This window comes from Salvelinus namaycush, chromosome 23, assembly GCF_016432855.1.
Source record: "Salvelinus namaycush isolate Seneca chromosome 23, SaNama_1.0, whole genome shotgun sequence".
In the NCBI taxonomy this organism is placed as follows: Eukaryota; Metazoa; Chordata; class Actinopteri; order Salmoniformes; family Salmonidae; genus Salvelinus; species Salvelinus namaycush.
In genome coordinates this window covers 3,022,764-3,048,646 of record NC_052329.1, presented here as the reverse complement: position 1 = coordinate 3,048,646, position 25,883 = coordinate 3,022,764, and the positions used below count along the sequence as shown (strand labels likewise).

General features: G+C 41.7%; 1 protein-coding gene across 1 annotated transcript in view; it reads left to right on the top strand.

Moving 5' to 3' along the window:
* cntn5 (contactin 5) overlaps positions 1 to 25,883 on the top strand; it is a gene marked incomplete at its 5' end in the record, with an annotated part of 395,923 nt that overhangs the window by 59,853 nt on the left and 310,187 nt on the right. The window contains one exon of the mRNA XM_038962131.1: positions 16,754 to 16,849. Within this exon, the coding sequence (XP_038818059.1) occupies positions 16,754 to 16,849 (96 nt within the window). The remainder of the gene's footprint in view (positions 1 to 16,753; positions 16,850 to 25,883) is intronic.

Genomic DNA, 25,883 nt, shown 5'->3' with positions numbered 1-25,883 from the left:
GAGGATAGAATTATGGTTAGATATGCCAAATGGAGGGAAAGCTTTGTATGCGTCTCTGTGTGTGGAGCGATAATTTTTTCCCCTCTGGTTGCACATTTAACATGCTGATAGAAATGTGGTAAAACTAGATAGTGTGGTCTACAGCTTATCATGAGATACTCTACCTCAGGTAATCAAAACCTTGAGACTTCCTTAGATATCGTGCACCATCTGTTGTTTACAAAAAATGCATAGTCCCCCGCCCCATGTCTTACCAGAGGCTGCTGTTCTGTCATGCCCGGTAGAGTGCATAAACCCGCCAGTCATTTGTTTTAGAACAAATGTAGCGTGACACTTGTTATCAGAAACACAGTAGACAGGGAGGGGACTGCAGCCTACAGCAGCCTTACATTTCATCTTCAGATGAAGACTTTGACCCCTTGATCTTTCCTTCATATGTCTGAACTGCAGAATAAATACCCACAGGGACCCTAATCCTTATTTAGTGCACTGGGTCCTGGTCAGAACTAGTGCACTGGGTCCTGGTCAGAACTAGTGCACTGGGTCCTGGTCAGAACTAGTGCACTGGGTCCTGGTCAGAACTAGTGCACTGGGTCCTGGTCGGAACTAGTGCACTGGGTCCTGGTCGGAACTAGTACACTGGGTCCAGGTCGGAACTAGTGCACTGGGTCCTGGTCGGAACTAGTGCACTGGGTGCTGGTCGGAACTAGTGTACCGGGTCCTGGTCGGAACTAGTGCACCGGGTCCTGGTCAGAACTAGTACACCGGGTCCTGGTCAGAACTAGTGCACCGGGTCCTGGTCAGAACTAGTGCACCGGGTCCTGGTCAGAACTAGTGCACCGGGTCCTGGTCAGAACTAGTACACTGGGTCCTGGTCAGAACTAGTACACTGGGTCCTGGTCAGAACTAGTACACTGGGTCCTGGTCAGAACTAGTACACTGGGTCCTGGTCAGAACTAGTACACTGGGTCCTGGTCAGAACTAGTACACTGGGTCCTGGTCGGAACTAGTGCTCTGTATAGGGCTGATATACATCAGAGGGCTGATATAAATACTATGCATGCCAGTCTCTCTTGGCTAAGAATTGAGGAGAGACTGACTGCATCACTTCTTCTTTTTATAAGAAGCATTCATGTGTTGAAAATCACAAATTGTTAGCATAGTCAATTTACACACAGCTCTGACGCACATACTTACCCCAGCAGACATGCCACCAGTGGTCTTTTCACAGTCCCCAAATCCAGAAAGCGTACAGTATTATATAGAGCCCTTATTGCATGTACCTTCCATTACATCTCATATTGCTAAAATAAACAGCAAACCTGGTTTCAAAAAACAGATAAAGCAACACCTCGCGGCACAACGCCTCTCCCCTGTTGGACCCAGATAGTTTGTGTGTCTGTATTGATATGTAGGATACGTGTGCCTTTAACAAAAATGTATGTAGTTCTGTCCTTGAGCTGCTCTTGTCTATTAATGTTCTGTATTACGTCATGTTTCCTGTTTTGTGTGGATCCCTGGAAGAGTAGCTGCTGCTTTTGCAACAGCTAATGGGTATCCTAATAAAATACCAAAATATGGTTTCATTTGGGCCACTGACCCAGGTCTCACATCCCGGTACAGTATGTGGCTGTAAGGCATAATTACCCAACACTTCAAGTAACATGGTAAACAGTACCGAGTGATGGCTGTTGGGATTAAAGAGCCTACAGCCTTTTAACCTGCCCTGAGTCTCACCTGTCATCAGGGTCATATTCATTAGTGCAAAACGTAGCAAAATGTTTTACAATGGAAACAAGTGTTTCTTATTGGACACATCAGTAATCCCTCCCTGTGTTGGTCTGTTTTCTTCTGTTTGGTGCCTGGTGAATATACAGACCCCTTTCTGATTTTCTCTGTTTCTGCATATTTTGGTATTTAATGTCATCAGATTTTCAACCAAAACCTAATATTACGTAAAGGGAACCTGAGTTAAAAAATATCTATTTTATTTATTTTATTAACAAAGTTATGCAACACCCAATGCCCCCTTATACTCAGTAACTGGTAGTTCCACCTTTAGCTGTAAGGACTCCAACCAAACGCTTCCTGTAGTTGTTAGTCAATGCCCCCTTATACTCAGTAACTGGTAGTTCCACCTTTAGCTGTAAGGACTCCAACCAAACGCTTCCTGTAGTTGTTAGTCAGTCTCTCACGTCGCTGTGGAGGAATTCTGGCCCATTCTGCCATGCGGAACTGCTTTAACTCAGAGACATTTGTGGGTTTTCAAGCATGAACTGCTCGTTTCAAGTCCTGCCACAACATCTCTACTGGGATTAGGTCTGGACTTGGACCAAGCCATTATGATGTAGACTTGATTGTGTGTTTTGGATCGTTGTCTTGCTGCATGACCCAGCAGGGCTTCAGCTTCAGCTCACAGACGGACAGCCTGATATTCTCCTGTAGAATTCTCTGATACAGAGCAGCAATCATGGTTCCTTACTATTAAAGCTAGTCGTGCAGGTCCTGAGGTAGCAAAACATCCCCAAACCATCACACTACCACCACTGTGCTTGACTGTTGGTATGAGGTTGTTACTGTGGAATGCAGGGTTTGATTTTCGCCAGTCATAATGGGACCCATGTCGTGTGTAGTTGTGTTATTTGTAACATCAGGTTCCCATGATCTAGTATTAGCTTCTGGTTGAAGATCTGATAACATTCAGTATCAAAAAATATATAAAAGTAGAGCCAATTAGGAAGGGGGCAAATACTTTTTCATAGCACTGTAACCCAGGTGTTGTGGAAATTAAACAAACTGGTACTAGGCTTTAAAAGGGTAAGGCCTAAGGTAGGTATTGTAATTGTCTTAAAATCTGAGAAATGTAAATGATGTTCTCTCTGCATGGTAGAATAACTATGGAAATCAGAAATCAGTTCAATTGCATCTTGATGTTTGACATGAAACGTAACATCAATGAGATGATGAGGCTTAGCCTGGTGTTATGTCTCATGTGAAGGCTGACCTTAGTAATGGTTAGCCTGGTGTTACGTCTCATGTGAAGGCTGACCTTAGTAATGGTTAGCCTGTTGTTATGTCTCATGTGAAGGATGACCTTAGTAATGGTTAGCCTGGTGTTATGTCTCATGTGAAGGATGACCTTAGTAATGGTTAGCCTGTTGTTATGTCTCATGTGAAGGATGATCTTAGTAATGGTTAGCCTGGTGTTACGTCTCATTGGAAGGATGACCTTAGTAATGGTTAGCCTGTTGTTATGTCTCATGTTAAGGATGACCTTAGTAATGGTTAGCCTGTTGTTATGTCTCATGTGAAGGATGACGTTAGTAATGGTTAGCCTGGTGTTATGTCTCATGTGAAGGATGACCTTAGTAATGGTTAGCCTGTTGTTATGTCTCATGTGAAGGATGACCTTAGTAATGGTTAGCCTGTTGTTACGTCTCATGTGAAGGATGACCTTAGTAATGGTTAGCCTGTTGTTATGTCTCATGTGAAGGATGACGTTAGTAATGGTTAGCCTGGTGTTATGTCTCATGTGAAGGATGACCTTAGTAATGGTTAGCCTGTTGTTATGTCTCATGTGAAGGATGACCTTAGTAATGGTTAGCCTGTTGTTATGTCTCATGTGAAGGATGACCTTAGTAATGGTTAGCCTGTTGTTATGTCTCATGTGAAGGATGACCTTAGTAATGGTTAGCCTGGTGTTATGTCTCATGTGAAGGATGACCTTAGTAATGGTTAGCCTGTTGTTATGTCTCATGTGAAGGATGACCTTAGTAATGGTTAGCCTGGTGTTATGTCTCATGTGAAGGATGACCTTAGTAATGGTTAGCCTGTTGTTACGTCTCATGTGAAGGATGACCTTAGTAATGGTTAGCCTGGTGTTACGTCTCATGTGAAGGATGACCTTAGTAATGGTTAGCCTGTTGTTACGTCTCATGTGAAGGATGACCTTAGTAATGGTTAGCCTGTTGTTATGTCTCATGTGAAGGATGACCTTAGTAATGGTTAGCCTGTTGTTATGTCTCATGTGAAGGATGACCTTAGTAATGGTTAGCCTGTTGTTACGTCTCATGTGAAGGATGACCTTAGTAATGGTTAGCCTGTTGTTATGTCTCATGTGAAGGATGACCTTAGTAATGGTTAGCCTGGTGTTACGTCTCATGTGAAGGATGACCTTAGTAATGGTTAGCCTGTTGTTACGTCTCATGTGAAGGATGACCTTAGTAATGGTTAGCCTGTTGTTATGTCTCATGTGAAGGATGACCTTAGTAATGGTTAGCCTGGTGTTATGTCTCATGTGAAGGATGACCTTAGTAATGGTTAGCCTGTTGTTACGTCTCATGTGAAGGATGACCTTAGTAATGGTTAGCCTGGTGTTACGTCTCATGTGAAGGATGACCTTAGTATAAGGTTAGCCTGTTGTTACGTCTCATGTGAAGGATGACCTTAGTAATGGTTAGCTGTTGTTATGTCTCATGTGAAGGATGACCTTAGTAATGGTTAGCCTGTTGTTATGTCTCATGTGAAGGATGACCTTAGTAATGGTTAGCCTGTTGTTACGTCTCATGTGAAGGATGACCTTAGTAATGGTTAGCCTGGTGTTATGTCTCATGTGAAGGATGACCTTAGTAATGGTTAGCCTGGTGTTACGTCTCATGTGAAGGATGACCTTAGTAATGGTTAGCCTGGTGTTATGTCTCATGTGAAGGATGACCTTAGTAATGGTTAGCCTGTTGTTATGTCTCATGTGAAGGATGACCTTAGTAATGGTTAGCCTGGTGTTATGTCTCATGTGAAGGATGACCTTAGTAATGGTTAGCCTGGTGTTATGTCTCATGTGAAGGATGACCTTAGTAATGGTTAGCCTGTTGTTATGTCTCATGTGAAGGATGACCTTAGTAATGGTTAGCCTGGTGTTACGTCTCATGTGAAGGATGACCTTAGTAATGGTTAGCCTGGTGTTATGTCTCATGTGAAGGATGACCTTAGTAATGGTTAGCCTGTTGTTATGTCTCATGTGAAGGATGACCTTAGTAATGGTTAGCCTGTTGTTATGTCTCATGTGAAGGATGACCTTAGTAATGGTTAGCCTGTGTTGTTACGTCTCATGTAAGGATGACCTTAGTAATGGTTAGCCTGTTGTTACGTCTCATGTGAAGGAACCTTAGTAATGGTTAGCCTGTTATGTCTCATGTGAAGGATGACCTTAGTAATGATTAGCCTGATGTTATGTCTCATGTGAAGGATGACCTTAGTATTGGTTAGCCTGTTGTTATTCTCATGTGAAGGATGACCTTATTAATGGTTAGCCTGGTGTTACTCCATGTGAAGGATGACCTTAGTAATGGTTAGCCTGGTGTTATGTCTCATGTGAAGGATGACCTTAGTAATGGTTAGCCTGGTGTTACGTCTCATGTGAAGGATGACCTTAGTAATGGTTAGCCTGTTGTTACGTCTCATGTGAAGGATGACCTTAGTAATGGTTAGCCTGTTGTTACGTCTCGTGAAGGATGACCTTAGTAATGGTTAGCCTGTTGTATGTCTCATGTGAAGGATGACCTTAGTAATGGTCCGGCTCATGTTGAAGGATGACCTTAGTAATGGTTAGCCTGGTGTTACGTCTCATGTGAAGGATGACCTTAGTAATGGTTAGCCTGTTGTTATGTCTCATGTGAAGGATGACCTTAGTAATGGTTACCTGTTGTTATGTCTCATGTGAAGGATGACCTTAGTAATGGTTAGCCTGTTGTTATGTCTCATGTGAAGGATGACCTTAGTAATGGTTAGCCTGGTGTTATGTCTCATGTGAAGGATGACCTTAGTAATGGTTAGCCTGTTGTTATGTCTCATGTGAAGGATGACCTTAGTAATGGTTAGCCTGTTGTTTAGTCTCATGTGAAGGATGACCTTAGTAATGGTTAGCCTGTTGTTTATGTCTCATGTGAAGGATGACTTAGTAATGGTTAGCCTGTGTTATGTCTCATGTGAAGGATGACCTTAGTAATGGTTAGCCTGTTGTTATGTCTCATGTGAAGGATGACCTTAGTAATGGTTAGCCTGTTGTTATGTCTCATGTGAAGGATGACTTAGTAATGTTAGCCTGGTGTTAGTCTCATGTGAAGGATGACCTTAGTAATGGTTAGCCTGTGGTTTTCTCATGTGAAGGATGACTTAGTAATGGTTAGCCTTGTTATGTCTCATGTGAAGGATGACCTTAGTAATGGTTAGCCTGGTGTTATGTCTCATGTGAAGGGATGATCCTTACTTAGATGGTTAGCCTGTTGTTATGTCTCATGTGAAGGATGACCTTAGTAATGGTTAGCCTGGTGTTATGTCTCATGTGAAGGATGACCTTAGTAATGGTTAGCCTGGTGTTATGTCTCATGTGAAGGATGACCTTAGTAATGGTTAGCCTGGTGTTATGTCTCATGTGAAGGACTGACCTTAGTAATGGTTAGCCTGTTGTTATGTCTCATGTGAAGGATGACCTTAGTAATGGTTAGCCTGTTGTTACGTCTCATGTGAAGGATGACCTTAGTAATGGTTAGCCTGTTTGTTATGTCTCAGTGTGAAGGATGACCTTAGTAATGGTTAGCCTGTTGTTATGTCTCATGTGAGGATGATCCTTAGTAATGGTTAGCCTGGTGTTAGTCTCATGTGAAGGATGACCTAGTAATGGTTAGCCTGTTGTTATGGTCTCATGTGAAGGTGACCTTAGTAATGGTTAGCCTGTGTTATGTCTCATGTGAAGGATGACCTTAGTAATGGTTAGCCTGGTGTTATGTCTCATGTGAAGGATGACCTTAGTAATGGTTGAGCCTGTTGTTTATGTCTCAATGTGAAGGATGACCTTAGTAATGGTTAGCCTGTGTTTAGTCTCATGTGAAGGATGAACTTAGTAATGTTTAGCCTGTTGTTATTTCTCATGTGAGGATGACCTTAGTAATGGTTAGCCTGTGTTATGTCTCATGTGAAGGATGACCTTAGTAATGGTTAGCCTGTTGTTATGGTCTCATGTGAAGGATGACCTTAGTAATGGTTAGCCTGGTGTTATGTCTCATGTGAAGGATGACCTTAGTAATGGTTAGCCTGTGTTATCGTCTCATGTGAAGGATGACCTTAGTAATGGTTAGCCTGTTGTTAGTCTCATGTGAAGGATGACCTTAGTAATGGTTAGCGTTTCTCTATGTCCATGTGAAGGATGACCTAGTAATGGTTAGCCTTTGTTAGGTACTTCATTGTGAAGGATGACCTTAGTAATGGTTAGCCTGTTGTTATGTCTCATGTGAGGATGACCTTAGTAATGGTTTAGCCTGTTGTTATGTCTCATGTGAAGGATGACCTTAGTAATGGTTAGCCTGTGTTATGTCTCATGTGAAGGATGACTTAGTAATGGTTAGCCTGTTGTTATGTCTCATGTGAAGGATGACCTTAGTAATGGTTAGCCTGTGTTATGTCTCATGTGAAGGATGACCTTAGTAATGGTTAGCCTGTTTTATGTCTCATGTGAAGATGACTTAGTAATGGTTAGCCTGGTGTTACGTCTCATGTGAAGGATGACCTTAGTAATGTTAGCCTGTTGTTTATGTCTCATGTGAAGGATGACCTTAGTAATGGTGCCTGTTGTTATTCTCATGTGAAGGATGACCTTAGTAATGGTTAGCCTGTTGTTATGTCTCATGTGAAGGATGACCTAGTAATGGTTAGCCTGTGTGTTATGTCTCAGGTGAAGGATGACCTTAGTATGGTTAGCCTGTTGTTTTCTCATGTGAAGAATGACCTTAGTAATGGTTTAGCCTGTTGTTACGTCTCATGTAAGGATGACCTTAGTAATGGTTAGCCTGTTGTTATGTCTCATGTGAAGGATGACTTAGTAATGGTTAGCCTGTGTTATGTCTCATGTGAAGGATGACCTTAGTAATGGTTAGCCTGTTGTTATGTCTCATGTGAAGATGACCTTAGTAATGGTTAGCCTGTTGTTATGTCTCATGTGAAGGTTGACCTTAGTAATGGTTAGCCTGGTTTTATGTCTCATGTGAAGGATGACCTTAGTAATGGTTAGCCTGTTATGTCTCATGTGAAGGATGACCTTAGTAATGTTTAGCCTGTTGTTATGTCTCATGTGAAGGATGACCTTAGTAATGGTTAGCCTGGTGTTATGTCTCATGTGAAGGATGACCTTAGTAATGGTTTAGCCTTGTTGTTATGTCTCATGTGAAGGATGACCTTAGTAATGGTTAGCCTGGTTTATGTCTCTGTGAAGGATGACCTTAGTAATGGTTAGCCTGTGTTATGTCTCATGTGAAGAGATGACCTTAGTAATGGTTAGCCTGTTGTTATGTCTCAGTGTGAAGGATGACCTTAGTAATGGTTAGCCTGTGTTATGTCTCATGTGAAGGATGACCTTAGTAATGGTTAGCCTGGTTTTATGTCTCATGTGAAGGATGACCCTTAGTAATGGTTAGCCTGTTTTTATGTCTCATGTGAAGGATGACCTTAGTAATGTTAGCCTGTGTGTTATGTCTCATGGTAAGATGACTTAGTATGGTTACCTGTGTTATGTCTCATGTGAAGATGACCTTAGTAATGGTTAGCCTGTTTTATGTCTCATGTGAAGGATGACTTAGTAATGGTTAGCCTGGTGTTATGTCTCATGTGAAGGATGACCTAGTAATGGTTAGCCTGTGTTAGTCTCATGTGAAGGATGACCTTAGTAATGGTTAGCCTGTGTTATGTCTCATGTGAGGATGACCTTAGTAATGTTTAGCCTGTGTTTATGTCTCATGTGAAGGATGACCTTAGTAATGGTTAGCCTGTGTTATGTTCTCATGTGAAGGATGACCTTAGTAATGGTTTAGCCTGGTGTATGTCTCATGTGAAGGATGACCTTAGTAATGGTTAGCCTGGTTATGTCTCATGTGAAGATGTTGATTTTAGTAATGGTTAGCCTGTGGTTATGTCTCATGTGAAGGATGACCTTAGTAATGGTTAGCCTGTGTTTATGTCTCATGTGAAGGATGACCTTAGTAATGGTTTACCTGGTTGTTATGTTCTCATGTGAAGGTGACCTTAGTATGGTTAGCCTGTGTTATGTCTCATGTGAAGGATGACCTTAGTAATGGTTAGCCTGGTGTTATGCTCATGTGAAGGATGACCTTAGTAATGGTTACCTGTTGTTATGTCTCATGTGAAGGATGACCTTAGTAATGGTTAGCCTGGTGTTATGTCTCCATGTGAAGGATGACCTTAGTAATGGTTAGCCTGTTGTTATGTCTCATGTGAAGGATGACCTTAGTAATGGTTAGCCTGTGTTATGTCTCATGTGAAGGATGACCTTAGTAATGTTAGCCTGTTGTTATGTCTCATGTGAAGGATGACCTTAGTAATGGTTAGCCTGTTGTTTTATGTCTCATGTGAAGATGACCTATAGTAATGGTTGTGCCTGGTGTTATGTCTCATGTGAAGGATGACCTTAGTATGGTTAGCCTGGTGTTATGTCTCTGTGAAGGATGACCTTAGTAATGTTAGCCTGGTGTTATGTCTCATTGAAGGATGACCTTATTATGGTTAGCCTGGTGTTACGTCTCATGTGAAGGATGATCTTAGTAATGGTTAGCCTGTTATGTCTCATGTGAAGGATGACCTTAGTAATGGTTAGCCTGTTATGTCTCATGTGAAGGATGACCTTAGTAATGGTTAGCCTGTTGTTATGTCTCATGTGAAGGATGACCTTAGTAATGGTTAGCCTGTTTAATGTCTCATGTGAAGGATGACCTTAGTAATGGTTAGCCTGTGTTTATGTCTCATGTGAAGATGACCTTAGTAATGTTAGCCTGGTGTTAGTCTCATGTGAAGGATGACCTTAGTAATGTTTAGCCTGGTGTTAGTCTCATGTGTGATGACCTTAGTAATGGTTAGCCTGTTGTTTATGTCTCATGTGAAGGATGACCTTAGTAATGGTTAGCCTGTTATGTCTCATGTGAAGGATGACCTTAGTAATGGTTAGCCTTGTGTTATGTCTCATGTGAAGGATGACCTTAGTAATGGTTAGCCTGTTATGTCTCATGTGAAGGATGACCTTAGTAATGGTTAGCCTGGTGTTATGTCTCATGTGAAGGATGACCTTAGTAATGGTTAGCCTGGTGTTATGTCTCATGTGAAGGATGACCTTAGTAATGGTTAGCCTGGTGTTATGTCTCATGTGAAGGATGACCTTAGTAATGGTTAGCCTGTTGTTATGTCTCATGTGAAGGATGACCTTAGTAATGGTTAGCCTGGTGTTAGTCTCATGTGAAGGATGACCTTAGTAATGGTTAGCCTGTTGTTATGTCTCATGTGAAGGATGACCTTAGTAATGGTTAGCCTGTGTTATGTCTCATGTGAGGATGACCTTAGTAATGGTTAGCCTGGTGTTTATGTCTCATGTGAAGGATGACCTTAGTATGGTTAGCCTGTTATGTCTCATGTGAAGGATGACCTTAGTAATGGTTATCCTGTTGTTTATGTCCTCATGTGAAGGATGACCTAGTATGGTTAGCCTGGTTGTTATGTCTCATGTGAAGGATGACCTTAGTAATGGTTAGGCCTGTTGTTATGTCTCATGGGAAGGATACCTTAGTAATGGTTAGCCTGTTATGTCTCATGTGAAGGATGACCTTAGTAATGGTTAGCCTGGTGTTTGTCTCATGTGAAGATGCCTTAGTAATGGTTAGCCTGTTTTATGTCTCATGTGAAGGATGACCTTAGTAATGGTTAGCCTGTTGTTATGTTCATGTGAAGGATGACCTTAGTAATGGTTAGCCTGTGTTTAGTCTCATGTGAAGGATGACCTTAGTAATGGTTAGCCTGTGTTATGTCTCATGTGAAGGATGACCTTAGTAATGGTTAGCCTGTGGTTATGTCTCATGTGAAGGATGACCTAGTAATGGTTAGCCTGTTGTTGTCCATGTGAAGGATGACCTTAGTAATGGTTAGCCTGGTGTTATGTCTCATGTGAAGGATGACCTTAGTAATGGTTAGCCTGTTGTTATGTCTCATGTGAAGGATGACCTTAGTAATGGTTAGCCTGTTGTTACGTCTCATGTGAAGGATGACCTTAGTAATGGTTAGCCTGGTGTTATGTCTCATGTGAAGGATGACCTTAGTAATGGTTAGCCTGTTATGTCTCATGTGAAGGATGACCTTAGTAATGGTTAGCCTGGTGTTATGTCTCATGTGAAGGATGACCTTAGTAATGGTTAGCCTGTTATGTCTCATGTGAAGGATGACCTAGTAATGGTTAGCCTGGTGTTATGTCTCATGTGAGGCTGACCTTAGTAATGGTTTAGCCTGGTGTTACTCTCATGTGAAGGATGACCTTAGTAATGGTTAGCCTGGTGTTATGTCTCATGTGAAGGATGACCTTAGTAATGGTTAGCCTGTTGTTATGTCTCATGTGAAGGATGACCTTAGTATTGTTAGCCTGTGTTATGTCTCATGTGAAGGATGACCTATTAATGGTTAGCCTGGTGTTATGTCTCATGTGAAGGATGACCTTAGTAATGGTTAGCCTGGTGTTATGTCTCATGTGAAGGATGACCTTAGTAATGGTTAGCCTGGTGTTATGTCTCATGTGAAGGATGACCTTAGTAATGGTTAGCCTGGTGTTATGTCTCATGTGAAGGATGACCTTAGTAATGGTTAGCCTGTTGTTACGTCTCATGTGAAGGATGACCTTAGTAATGTTTTCCTGTGTGTTATGTCTCATGTGAAAGATGACCTTAGTAATTGGTTAGCCTGTTGTTATGTCTCATGTGAAGGATGACCTTAGTAATGGTTAGCCTGGTGTTATGTATCATGTGAAGGATGACCTTAGTAATGGTTAGCCTGTTGTTATGTCTCATGTGAAGGATGACCTTAGTAATGGTTAGCCTGTTGTTATGTCTCATGTGAAGGATGACCTTAGTAATGGTTAGCCTGTTGTTATGTCTCATGTGAAGGATGACCTTAGTAATGGTTAGCCTGGTGTTATGTCTCATGTGAAGGATGACCTAGAGTAATGGTTAGCCTGGTGTTATGTCTCATGTGAAGGATGACCTTGTAATGGTTAGCCTTTGTTATGTCTCATGTGAAGATGACCTTAGTAATGGTTAGCCTGGTGTTTGTGTCTCATGTGAAGGATGACCTTAGTAATGGTTAGCCTGTTGTTATGTCTCATGTGAAGGATGACCTTAGTAATGGTTACCTGGTGTTTGTCTCATGTGAAGGATGACCTTGTAATGGTTGCCTGGTGTTATGTCTCATGTGAAGGATGACCTTAGTAATGTGTTAGCCTGTGTTATGTCTCATGTGAAGGATGACCTTAGTATGTGTAGCCTGTGTTATTGTCTCATGTGAAGGATGACCTTAGTAATGGTTAGCCTGGTGTTTTACGTCTCATGTGAAGGATGACCTTAGTAATGGTTAGCCTGGTGTTAGTCTCATGTGAAGGATGACCTTAGTAATGGTTAGCCTGTTGTTATGTCCTCATGTGAAGGATGACCTTAGTAATGGTTAGCCTGTTGTTATGTCTCATGTGAATGCTGTGACCTTAGTAATGGTTAGCCTGTTGTTATGTCTCATGTGAAGGATGACCTTAGTAATGGTTAGCCTGTTGTTATGTATCATGTGAAGGATGACCTTAGTAATGGTTAGCCTGTTGTTATGTCTCATGTGAAGGATGACCTTAGGAATGGTTGTTTACAATCCGCCTGTTGACAGATAGAACACAGACTCAAGTCTCTTCATACAAACAATCAACCTTTACAAGCAATTTACACGTTATGGTGGCAAACCCTGCTTCACTTGGATGGCAGAGTGCCACTGAATTGTAGACTATGGAGCATCCCAAATGGCACACTCTTTACTAAATAGTGCACTACTTTTAACCAGAACCCTGTGGAATAGCTTGCGATTTGGGACGCAGACTACACAGATTGGTGATTGCAGAATCGTAATGTGATTGGTCACTTGAGTAGAGGAGCCGTGTCTTGTGTCCTTATACATGATTTAATCATAGCTTTTATGTAGATACTATTAATCTACATATTGATCCAAAGTTGTTTTCTTAAAATCCAAGCCCTCAAAGGGTCAACCAACTAACAGTGATACAGTGTTTATTGTGTCAGGATGTATTGTGTGTGTTTTCCATTCGGCCTGTGTATTGTACAGCCCTGCTGCTACTGGTGCTGGTCCAACTAAGGAATGGAACGACATTGATAGATCATAGACCCAATCTGTAATACAGAACTGTAATATGAATTGGGATGTCCAAGAACCTATTCCCTGTATTGGAACCATGTTCCCTGTATAGGAACCCTATTATCTGTATAGGAACCCTGTTCCCTGTATAGGAACCCTATTATCTGTATAGGAACCCTGTTCCCTGTATAGGAACCTTATTCCCTGTAATTGGAACAATCATATGTTTGCCATTGTCTTAGGAAACCCTATTATCTGTATATGAACCCTGTTCCCTGTATAGGAACCCTGTTCCCTGTATAGGAACCCTGTTCCCTGTATAGGAACCCTGTTCCCTGTATAGGAACCTTATTCCCTGTATTGGAACCCTGTTCCCTGTATAGGAACCTTATTCCCTGTATAGGAACCCTGTTCACTGTATAGGAACCCTGTTCCCTGTATAGGAACCTTATTCCCTGTATAGGAACCTTATTCCCTGTATAGGAACCCTGTTCCCTGTATAGGAACCCTGTTCCCTGTATAGGAACCTTATTCCCTGTATAGGAACCCTGTTCCCTGTATAGGAACCCTATTATCTGTATAGGAACCATGTTCCCTGTATGGGAACCCTATTCCCTGTATAGGAACCTTATTCCCTGTATAGGAACCCTGTTCCCTGTATAGGAACCCTGTTCCCTGTATCGGAACCATGTTCCCTGTATAGGAACCTTATTCCCTGTATAGGAACCCTGTTCCCTGTATAGGAACCCTGTTCCCTGTATAGGAACCTTATTCCCTGTATAGGAACCCTGTTCCCTGTATAGGAACCCTGTTCCCTGTATAGGAACACGCATTATCCCCTGTATAGGAACCCTGTTCCCTGTATAGGAACCCTGTTCCCTGTATAGGAACCATGTTCCCTGTATAGGAACCTTATTCCCTGTATAGGAACCCTGTTCCCTGTATAGGAACCCTGTTCCCTGTATAGGGTGTAATTTGGGACACACCCAAGGAAGCAGAGAGCCAATGGAATGGTGTCTACTCTAAACACCAATTCATGTGTTGAATTGATCTCTGACCTGAGTCAACAGATCTTATATAGACTAACCAGGGGTGTGTCCTTTGAAAGTAACCAGGGGGTTGTTCCCTTTGTCCAGTGCTAAGACAGTAAGCCTATGGTCAGGGTGTGTCCTTTTGAAATAACCAGGGGTGGTGTCCCTTTTGAAAGTAACAGGGGTGTGTCACTTTGGAAAGTACCAGGGGTGTGTCCTTTAGAAACGTATAACAAGGTGGTCTAGAAATCCATGGGGTGGTCCTTAAATTCTGAAAATAACAGGGGGTGCCTTGGTACCAGGCTTAGAAAGTAAACAGGGGTGTGTCCTTAGAAAGTAACCAGGGGTGTGTCCTTAGAAAGTATTCAGGGGTGTGTCCTTAGAAAGTAAACAGGGGTGTGTCCTTAGAAACTGTTGTAGAAGTTATTAGTTATTGATGACCCAGACACAGACCCTCAGTAGACACGAAACAGATAGAACTTGATATGTATTGATGACCCAGACACAGACCTCTAAGTAGAAACAGTTAAACGTGTTATTATTTGAATGACCCAGACACAGACACCTCAGTAAAGAACAAGTAACACTGTTGTTAGTTATTATTGATGACCCAGACAACAGACCCTCAGATAAGAAACAGTAAACTGTGTAGTTATTGATGACCCAGAAACACAGACACACTCAATAGAAACAGTAAAGTGTCTTAGATATATTGATGGACCCTAGACACAAATCCCCAGTAGAACAGTAAAGTGTGTTAGTATGTGATGACCCAGAACACAGAACCACTCAGTAGAACAGTAAACACTGGGATTTATTATGATGACCCACGACACACGACCCCTCAGTAGAACTACACGTAAACTGTGTTTAGTTATTGATGACCAGACACAGACCCTCAGTTAGAAACAGTAAACTGTTGTTAGTTTATTGATGAACCAGACAAACAGCAACCTCAGTATAGAACAGTAAACTGTGTTAGTTATTGATGACCCAGACACAGACCCTCAGTAGAACAGTAAACTGTGTTAGTTATTGATGACCCAGACACAGACCCTCAGTAGAACAGTAAACTGTGTTAGTTATTGATGACCCAGACACAGACCCTCAGTAGAACAGTAAACTGTGTTAGTTATTGATGACCCAGACACAGATGATAGATCGTTGTGTCTGGCGGCGGTACGACTGGGTTATCGAGAGACATAACACAACTCGTTACAACAAGCTAAAAGCTGCAGAGATTTTGGGAAACTCACCCTGGTTGTATGATACCACTATTTAACTGTGTAGAATAGCATTGTAAATAACTGTAGCTGTGTAGAATAACATTGTAAATAATGGTAGCTGTGTAGAATAGCATTGTAAATAACGGTAGCTGTGTAGAATAGCATTGTAAATAACTGTAGCTGTGTACAATAGCATTGTAAATAACTGTAGCTGTGTACAATAGCATTGTAAATAACTGTAGCTGTGCAAGAAATGCATTTAAAACGGTAACTGTGTAGAATAACATTGTAAAACTGTAGCTGTGTAGATAGCATTGTAATAACGGTAGTGTGTAGAATAGCATTGTAAATAACTGTAGCTGTTGTAGAATAGCATTGTAAATAACTGTAGCTGTGGGTACAATAGCATATGTAAATAACTGTAGCTGTGTACAATAGCATTGTAAATAACTGTAGCTGTGCAGATAGCATTGTAAAATAACGGTAAACTGTGTAAAGAATAACATTGTAATAACTGTAGCTGTGTAGAATATCAATTGTAAATACTGTAGCGTGTAGAATAGCATTGTAAATAACTGTTAGCTGTGGGGACACCGATGCGCTAACTGTGTAGAAATAAGACATTGATAAATAACTGTAGCTGTGTACAATAGCATGTAAATAACTGTAGCTGTGACAATAGCAATTGTAATAACTGTAGCTGTGTACAATAGCATTGTAACTGTATTGTAACTTTAACTTACTGTGTACAATAGCATTGTAAATAACTGTAGCTGTGTACAATAGCATTGTAAATAACTGTAGCTGTGTAGAATAGCATTGTAAATAACTGTAGCTGTGTAGAATAGCATTGTAAATAACTGTAGCTGTGTACAATAGCATTGTAAATAACTGTAGCTGTGTACAATAGCATTGTAAATAACTGTAGCTGTGCAGAATAGCATTGTAAAATAAAGAGCGTGCAGAATAGCATTGTAAATAACTGTAGCTGTGTACAATAGCATTGTAAATAACTGTAGCTGTGTACAATAGCATTGTAAATAACTGTAGCTGTGTACAATAGCATTGTAAATAACTGTAGCTGTGTACAATAGCATTGTAAATAACTGTAGCTGTGTAGAATAGCATTGTAAATAACTGTAGCTGTGTAGAATAGCATTGTAAATAACTGTAGCTGTGGGGACACCGATGCGCTAACTGTGTAGAATAGCATTGTAAATAACTATAGCTGTGTACAATAGCAAATATTAATGCTGTTAATATTGTTGTTGTTTCCAGATCTGGGATCCTTCAGTGGGAGGACGAGAGGAGGCGTGTCTGTAAGGGAAGGACAAGGAGTGGTGCTCATGTGTACCCCACCCCCTCATTCACCAGGTAAGACCCTGACCCCTGACCCCTAAACCTCCTCATGTGTACCCCTCCACCTCATTCATCAGGTAAGACCCTGACCCTTAACCCCTAACCCTTAACCCCTAACCCTCCTCATGTGTACCCCTCCACCTCATTCACCAGGTAAGACCCTGACCCTTAACCCCTAACCCCTACCCCTAACCCCTAATCCTCCTCATGTATTCTCCTCTACCTCATTCACCAGGTAAGATCCTAACCCTACCCCTGACCCCTAATCCCTAATCCTCCTCATGTATTCTCCTCTACCTCATTCACCAGGTAAGATCCTAACCCCTAACCCCTGACCCCTAATCCCTAATCCTCCTCATGTATTCTCCTCTACCTCATTCACCAGGTAAGATCCTAACCCCTAACCCCTGACCCCTAATCCCTAATCCTCCTCATGTATTCTCCTCTACCTCATTCTCCAGGTAAGATCCTAACCTCTAACCCTCCTCATGTGTACCCCTCCACCTCATTCTTCAGGTAATATTTCCCTCATCATATCTAGCACGCCTATTAGGGCTAAACTGGAAAATGAGTGCATGCGTGTTGTTACGATATCTCTGTATCAATACTTTGTAAGCATCCTTTTTCTATTGTAGCTTAATGTATTGACCGCAATAAGAACACGGATTAAATAAATCAACCAAATAGGAGTTCAGTATTGTATGGCTCTGTACTTTCTCTCACTGAACCGTAACTGAGACTGTAGAAACATGAGCTGCACCTTAAGAACCCCTTAAGGTCTGAGGGTCCGGGGATGGGTTCTACTAAGCTGTATTGAATTCGGCCCGGGGATGGGTTCTACTAAGCTATATGGAATTGGGCCCGGGGATGGGTTCTACTAAGCTGTATGGAATTGGGCCCGGGGATGGGTTCTACTAAGCTGTATGGAATTGGGCCCGGGGATGGGTTCTACAAAGGTATATGGAATTGGGCCCGGGGAGGGGTTCTACTAAGCTATATGGAATTGGGCCCGGGGATGGGTTATACTAAGGTACTAGGTTCTACTAACTGTATGGAATTGGACCCGGGGAGGGGTTCTACTAAGGTACTAGGTTCTACTAAGCTATATGGAATTGGGCCCGGGGAGAGGTTCTACTAAGCTATATGGAATTGGGCCCGGGGATGGGTTCTACTAAGGTACTAGGTTCTACTAAGCTATATGGAATTGGGCCCGGGGATGGGTTCTACTAAGCTGTATGGAATTGGGCCCGGGGATGGGTTCTACTAAGCTGTATGGAATTGGGCCCGGGGATGGGTTCTACAAAGGTATATGGAATTGGGCCCGGGGAGGGGTTCTACTAAGCTATATGGAATTGGGCCCGGGGATGGGTTATACTAAGGTACTAGGTTCTACTAAGCTGTATGGAATTGGACCCGGGGAGGGGTTCTACTAAGGTACTAGGTTCTACTAAGCTATATGGAATTGGGCCCGGGGAGAGGTTCTACTAAGCTATATGGAATTGGGCCCGGGGATGGGTTATACTAAGCTGTATGGAATTGGGCCCGGGGATGGGTTATACTAAGCTATATGGAATTGGGCCCGGGGATGGGTTATACTAAGCTATATGGAATTGTTTTATGATGGTCATAACAAGCATCATTTAGCTATTTGATTTGGAATTTTAGGACCCCTGTAGGTATAATATATTTATATATATAATAGCAGTAAGGACTATCTGTTATTCAATGTGTTTCTATTGGCTAATAGCAGTAAGGACTATCTGTTATTCAATGTGTTTCTATTGGCTATATATATATATAAATACGTTTATATACTTACTAAAATGATGATGAAACATTGCATTTGGCCATATTAGTCAATAGAAACACATTGAATAACAGATAGTCCTTTCTGCTATTAGCCAATAGAAACACATTGAATAACAGATAGTCCTTACTGCGATTAGCCAATAGAAACACATTGAATAACAGATAGTCCTTACTGCTATTAGCCAATAGAAACACATTGAACAACAGATAGTCCTTACTCCTATTAGCCAATAGAAACACATTGAATAACAGATAGTCCTTACTGCTATTAGCCAATAGAAACACATTGAATAACAGATAGTCCTTACTCCTATTAGCCATAGAAACACATTGAATAACAGATAGTCCATTACTGCTATTAGCCAATAGAAACACATTGAATAAGATAGTCCTTACTGCTATTAGCCAATAGAAACACATTGAACAACAGATAGTCCTTACTCCTATTAGCCAATAGAAACACATTGAATAACAGATAGTCCTTCTGCTATTAGCCAATAGAAACACATTGAATAACAGATAGTCCTTACTGCTATTAGCCAATAGAAACACATTGAATAACAGATAGTCCTTACTGCTATTAGCCAATAGAAACACATTGAATAACAGATAGTCCTTACTGCTATTAGCCAATAGAAACACATTGAATAACAGATAGTCCTTACTGCTATTAGCCAATAGAAACACATTGAATAACAGATAGTCCTTACTCCTATTAGCCAATAGAAACACATTGAATAACAGATAGTCCTTACTGCTATTAGCCAATAGAAACACATTGAATAACAGATAGTCTTTACTGCTATTAACCAATAGAACACATTGAATAACAGTCCTTACTGCTATTAGCCAATAGAAACACATTGAATAACAGATGTCCTTACTGCTATTAGCCAATAGAAACACATTGAATAACAGTCCTTACTGCTATTAGCCAATAGAAACACATTGAATAACAGATAGTCCTTACTGCTATTAGCCAATAGAAACACATTGAATAACAGTCCTTACTGCTATTAGCCAATAGAAACATATTGTCAAAACATTTAAAAAAGGAAGTACTTCCATATACCCTGACTGTACCAAACATTAAGAACTCCTGCTCTTTCCATGACATAGACTGACCAGGTGAATCCAGGTTACGATCCCTTATTGAAATAGACTGACCAGGTGAATCCAGGTTATGATCCCTTATTGAAATAGACTGACCAGGTGAATCCAGGTTATGATCCCTTATTGAAATAGACTGACCAGGTGAATCCAGGTTATGATCCCTTATTGAAATAGACTGACCAGGTGAATCCAGGTTATGATCCCTTATTGAAATAGACTGACCAGGTGAATCCAGGTTATGATCCCTTATTGAAATAGACTGACCAGGTGAATCCAGGTTATGATCCCTTATTGACATAGACTGACCAGGTGAATCCAGGTTATGATCCCTTATTGATTGATGCCACTTGTTAATTCCACTTCGATCGGTGTGGATGAAGGGGGGAGGAGACGGGTTAAAGAAGGATGTTTAAGCCTTGAGACAACTGAGACATGGATTGTGTATGTGTGTCATTCAGAGGGTGAATGGGCAAGACAAAATATTGAAGTGCCTTTGAACGGGGTATAATAGTAGGTGACAGGCGCACCGTTTTGTGTCAGGAACTGCAACGCTGCTGGGATTTTCACAATCAACAGTTTCCCATGTGTATAAAGAATAGTCCACCACCCAAAGGACATCCAGCTAACTTGACACAACTGTTGGAAACATTGGAGTCAACATGGGCCAGCGTCCCTGTGGAATGCTTTCGACACCTTGTAGAGTCCATCCCCTGAAGAATTGAGGCTGTTCTGAGGGCAAAAGGGGTGTGAGGGGGGGTTTGAAACTCAGAATTAGGAAGATGTTCTTCATGTCTTGTACACTCAGTGTATACTTCCATTCATGTTTTAATCTGGTACCGGGTTACCGTCAGAAGAGTCTTCTGCGGCTTGTGGGAGTCGCAAACGCCCACAAGTCGTTGGGACACTACAGACAGAAGTTGACACCTCGGTAATACCGACTTCATCTCTAGCTTAAACATTTTAAATTCAGTTTAAACTTTAAATAGCTTAAATCTTAAATATCTAGCTTAAACAGATGGATTTTTGTTAGGGATTGTTCTGTTATGCTAAAATGCTACAGCCATTTTGTTACTTTTTAATGAATGAACTATACCCATTGATTTATGAATAATGTAACTCATAAATGCGACAGGAGCGGAGTTCAACCGTTGTACCCCATATGAACTCAAAATATCAGCTTTTTTTACTCCAATGGAATTGTAAACAAACACAATATAGCCTCAAAACATGGTTAAAACTATAATTTTGATATCATGGATGGTCAGTCTTTGCATCCATACCTCTGTCTATTAATTTAAGAGTGGTTACATTTCTCCAGGCCCATCTCTCAGCTGTTTACTGTTTCTCCAGGCCCATCTCTCAGCTGTTTACTGTTTCTCCAGGCCCATCTCTCAGCTGTTTACTGTTTCTCCAGGCCCATCTCTCAGCTGTCTGTTCTCTTTAGCCCATCTCTCAGCTGTTTACTGTTTCTCCAGGCCCATCCCTCAGCTGTTTACTGTTTCTCCAGGCCATCTCTCAGCTGTTTACTGTTTCTCCAGGCCCATCCTCAGCTGTTTACTGTTTCTCCAGGCCCATCTCTCAGCTGTTTACTGTTTCTCCAGGCCCATCTCTCAGCTGTTACTGTTTCTCCAGGCCCATCCTCAGCTGTTTACTGTTTCTCCAGGCCCATCTCTCAGCGTTTACTGTTTCTCCAGGCCCATCTCTCAGCTGTTTACTGTTTCTCCAGGCCCATCTCTCAGCTGTTTACTGTTTCTCCAGGCCCATCTCTCAGCTGTTTACTGTTTCTCCAGGCCCATCTCTCAGCTGTTTACTGTTTCTCCAGGCCCATCTCTCAGCTGTTTACTGTTTCTCCAGCTTCCAGCCCATCCTCAGCTTTTACTGTTTCTCCAGGCCATCTCTCAGCTGTTTACTGTTTCTCCAGGCCCATCTCTCAGCTGTTTACTGTTCTCCAGGCCCATCCCTCAGCTGTTTACTGTTTCTCCAGGCCCATCTCTCAGCTGTTTACTGTTTCTCTCAGGCCCATCCTCAGCTGTTTACTGTTTCTCCAGGCCCATCCCTCAGCTGTTTACTGTTTCTCCAGGCCCATCTCTCAGCTGTTTACTGTTTCTCCAGGCCCATCCCTCAGCTGTTTACTGTTTCTCCAGGCCCATCTCTCAGCTGTTTACTGTTTCTCCAGGCCCATCTCTCAGCTGTTTACTGTTTCTCCAGGCCCATCTCTCACTGTTACTGTTTCTCCAGGCCATCTCTCAGTGTTTACTGTTTCTCCAGCCTCTCGCTTTACTGTCTCCAGGCCATCCCTCAGCTGTTTACTGTTTCTCCAGGCCCATCTCTCAGCTGTTTACTGTTTCTCCAGGCCCATCTCTCAGCTGTTTACTGTTTCTCCAGGCCCATCTCTCAGCTGTTTACTGTTTAAAAAAAAAAAGTCAACTACAGATTGCCACTTTAAAAACCACGGCGCTATTGTTCTTCAATTTGATAAACTCATGGTTACATAAATTGGATTTAGTTGCTGGGTTGCTAAAATGCCCATACATCTCTGGTCAAAAGTAGTGCACTATATAGGGAATAGCATGCTATTTGGAACCAAGCTAGTGTTTAGTTCACTTTATAAACGCTTGGCAAGATGAGGATTAACAACAGGAGGATGATTTCTGCTAAGCTCAGCCCTCTGCAGCACAGACAAAACAACAGGAGGATGATTTCTGCTAAGCTCAGCCCTCTGCAGCACAGACAAAACAACAGGAGGATGATTTCTGCTAAGCTCAGCCCTCTCAGCACAAACAAAACAACAGGAGGATGATTTCTGCTAAGCTCAGCCCTCTGCAGCCAGACAAAACAACAGGAGGAGGATTTCTGCTAAGCTCAGCCTCTGGCAGTGAAGACAAAAACAACAGGAGGAGGATTTCTGCTAAGCTCAGCCCTCTGCAGCACAGACAAAACAACAGGAGGATGATTTCTGCTAAGCTCAGCCCTCTGCAGCACAGACAAAACAACAGGAGGATGATTTCTGCTAAGCTCAGCCCTCTGCAGCACAGACAAAACAACAGGAGGAGGATTTCTGCTAAGCTCAGCCCTCTGCAGCACAGACAAAACAACAGGAGGAGGATTTCTGCTAAGCTCAGCCCTCTGCAGTGAAGACCAAACAACAGGAGGATGATTTCTGCTAAGCTCAGCCCTCTGCAGTGAAGACCAAAGTGCCTTCCAAATGTCACACTATTTTCTAAAAAGTGTACTACTATTGACCAGAGCTGGGCCCTAGTAAAAGTACTGCACTATATATTTGTATTTTATTTAACCTTTATTTAACTAGGCAAGTCAGTTAAGAACAAATTCTTATTTACAATGACGGCCTACCGGGGAACAGTGGATTAACTGCCCTGTTCAGCGGCAGAACAACAGATTTTTACCTTGTCAGCTCGGGGATTCAATCCTGCAAACTTTCAGTTACTGGGCCATCGCTCTTACCACTAGGCTACCTGCCGCACCTATACATGTAATATAGTGATATTTAGGATGCATTTATAAAGGGGATTGAGTGATATTTAGGACACAGAACATGTCATCTCGTAGCTATCATTCATCATGTTAACCTAGCTATCATTCAGCATGTTAGTCTAGCTATCATTCATCATGGTAGCCTAGCTATCATTTATCATGTTAACCTAGCTATCATTCATCATGTTAGCATAGCTATCATTTATCATGTTAACCTAGCTATCATTTATCATGTTAACCTAGCTATCATTCATCATGTTAACCTAGCTATCATTCATCATGTTAACCTAGCTATCATTCATCATGTTAACCTAGCTATCATGCATCATGTTAATCTATATATTATTTATCATGTTAACCTAGCTATCATTCATCATGTTAATCTAGCTATCATTCATCATGTTAACCTAGCTATCATTCATCATGTTAACCTAGCTATCATTCAGCATGTTAACCTAGCTATCATTCATCATGTTAACCTAGCTATCATTCAGCATGTTAACCTAGCTATCATTCAGCATGTTAACCTAGCTATCATTCATCATGTTAACCTAGCTATCATTCATCATGTTAACCTAGCTATCATTCATCATGTTAACCTAGCTATCATTTATCATGTTAACCTAGCTATCATTCATCATATTAACCTAGATATCATTCATCATGTTAACCTAGCTATCATTCATCATGTTAATCTAGCTATCATTCATCATGTTAACCTAGCTATCATTCATCATGTTAATCTATATATTTGTTTAGCATGTTAACCTAGCTATCATTCATCATGTTAACCTAGCTATCATTCATCATGTTAACCTAGCTATCATTCATCATGTTAATCTATATATTTTTATCATGTTAACCTAGCTATCATTCATCATGTTAACCTAGCTATCATTCATCATGTTAACCTATCTATCATATATCACGTTAACCTAGATATCATTCATCATGTTAACCTAGCTATCATTCATCATATTAGCCTAGCTATCATTTATCATGTTAACCTAGTTATCATTCATCGTGTTAACCTACCTATAATTTGGCATGTTAATCTAGCTATCATTTGTCATGTTAACCAAGCTATCTCTCTCCAACTGTGATTACTTCACAGCCGACGCTCAATTTGACGCAAGAGCTCAAATTGACCGGTAATTTACCGGGTCATTAGAAATGTAAATCCATTATTTTTTCACGCAGACACAGCAGCGGTGTGTGTGGGAGGTGACAACGTTTAATGACATATCTCATAGCTCACTGCAGTTGTCCTCTAATGTACGCTCTGCTTTGAGTTGATCTCCTTGGTCGTGAATCATCTAGGTTTTTGAATGCATCCCAAATGTCACCATATGCCCTATGAAGTGCCCTACTTTTGCCCAGAGCCTTATGGGCGCTGGTCAAAAGTAGTGCACTAAATATGAAATAGGGTGACATTTGGGATGTACCCTTTCTGTTTGGCTCAGCTCTCTTCCAGAATCCTACTGTTCCACGGCTGGAGTGGCCCCTCGGGATGGCCTGCCATGAGCCTGTCAGCCTCAGATACCCCTCCTCTCCTCTCTTCTCCTCCCCTCTCCATTCCTCTCCATTCCTCTCACATCCTCTCCTCTCCTCTCCTCTCCTCTCTCTCCTCCTCTCCTCTCCTCTCCTCTCCTCTCCTCTCCTCTCCTCTCTTGTCCTCCCCTGTCCTCTCCTCTTCTCTTCTCTTCTCCTCCCTCCATGCATCCATGCCAGATTGCATTTCATGGTGGGACCGGGGAGAGGGTAGAAAACAGCCACAGATGTTCACTGACAGAAACATTTTTAAGATTGAAAACAGTTCACAACACAGTATTCCCCTAATGAGTAAGTCCCCATCTAGTCCTATAGAGCTAAAGACTTCTCCTTGATGGCTCTGACTGTTCCGCTTGTGCAATAGGTTTTCCATTTGCTCTGTTGCTTTCTGTCGCTCTATGTCTAATAACCGTGGTGTATTCATTTCTGACTCAATGTTTGTATGTATATGTTTACATCACTTTTTCCCCGCAGCGCTAGCTAGCCAATATTCTGTGTGAAGGAACGCCGATCGATCAGTCTGATTGACATTAAATGAACATCACACCTTGGCCTGCCAGGTTGTGAAATAAGATCAGTAGTGATTGACATGGGTTAGGGTTAGATTAGGGTTAGGTTAAGGTTAGGTTAGGGTTAGGTTAGGTTAGGTTAGGGTTAGGTTAGGGTTAGGGTTAGGTTAGGGTTAGGTTAGGGTTAGGGTTGGGTTAGAGTAGGGTTAGAGTAGGGTTAGGTTAGGGTTAGGTTAGGTTAGGTTAGGGTTAGGTTAGGGTTAGGGTTAGGGTTAGGTTAGGGTTAGGGTTAGGGTAGGGTTAGGGTTAGGTTAAGGTTAAGGTTAGGTTAAGGTTAGGGTTAGGGTTAGGGTTAGGTTAAGGTTAAGGTTAAGGTTAGGGTTAGGTTAAGGTTAGGTTAGGGTTAGGGTTAAGGTTAGGGTTAGGGTTAAGGTTAAGGTTAAGGTTAGGGTTAAGGTTAAGGTTAGGGTTAGGGTTAGGGTTAGGGTTAGGTTGGTTAGGGTTAAGGTTATGGGTTAGGGTTAGGGTTAGGGTTAGTTAGGGTTGGGTTAGGGTTAGGGTTTAAGGGTTAG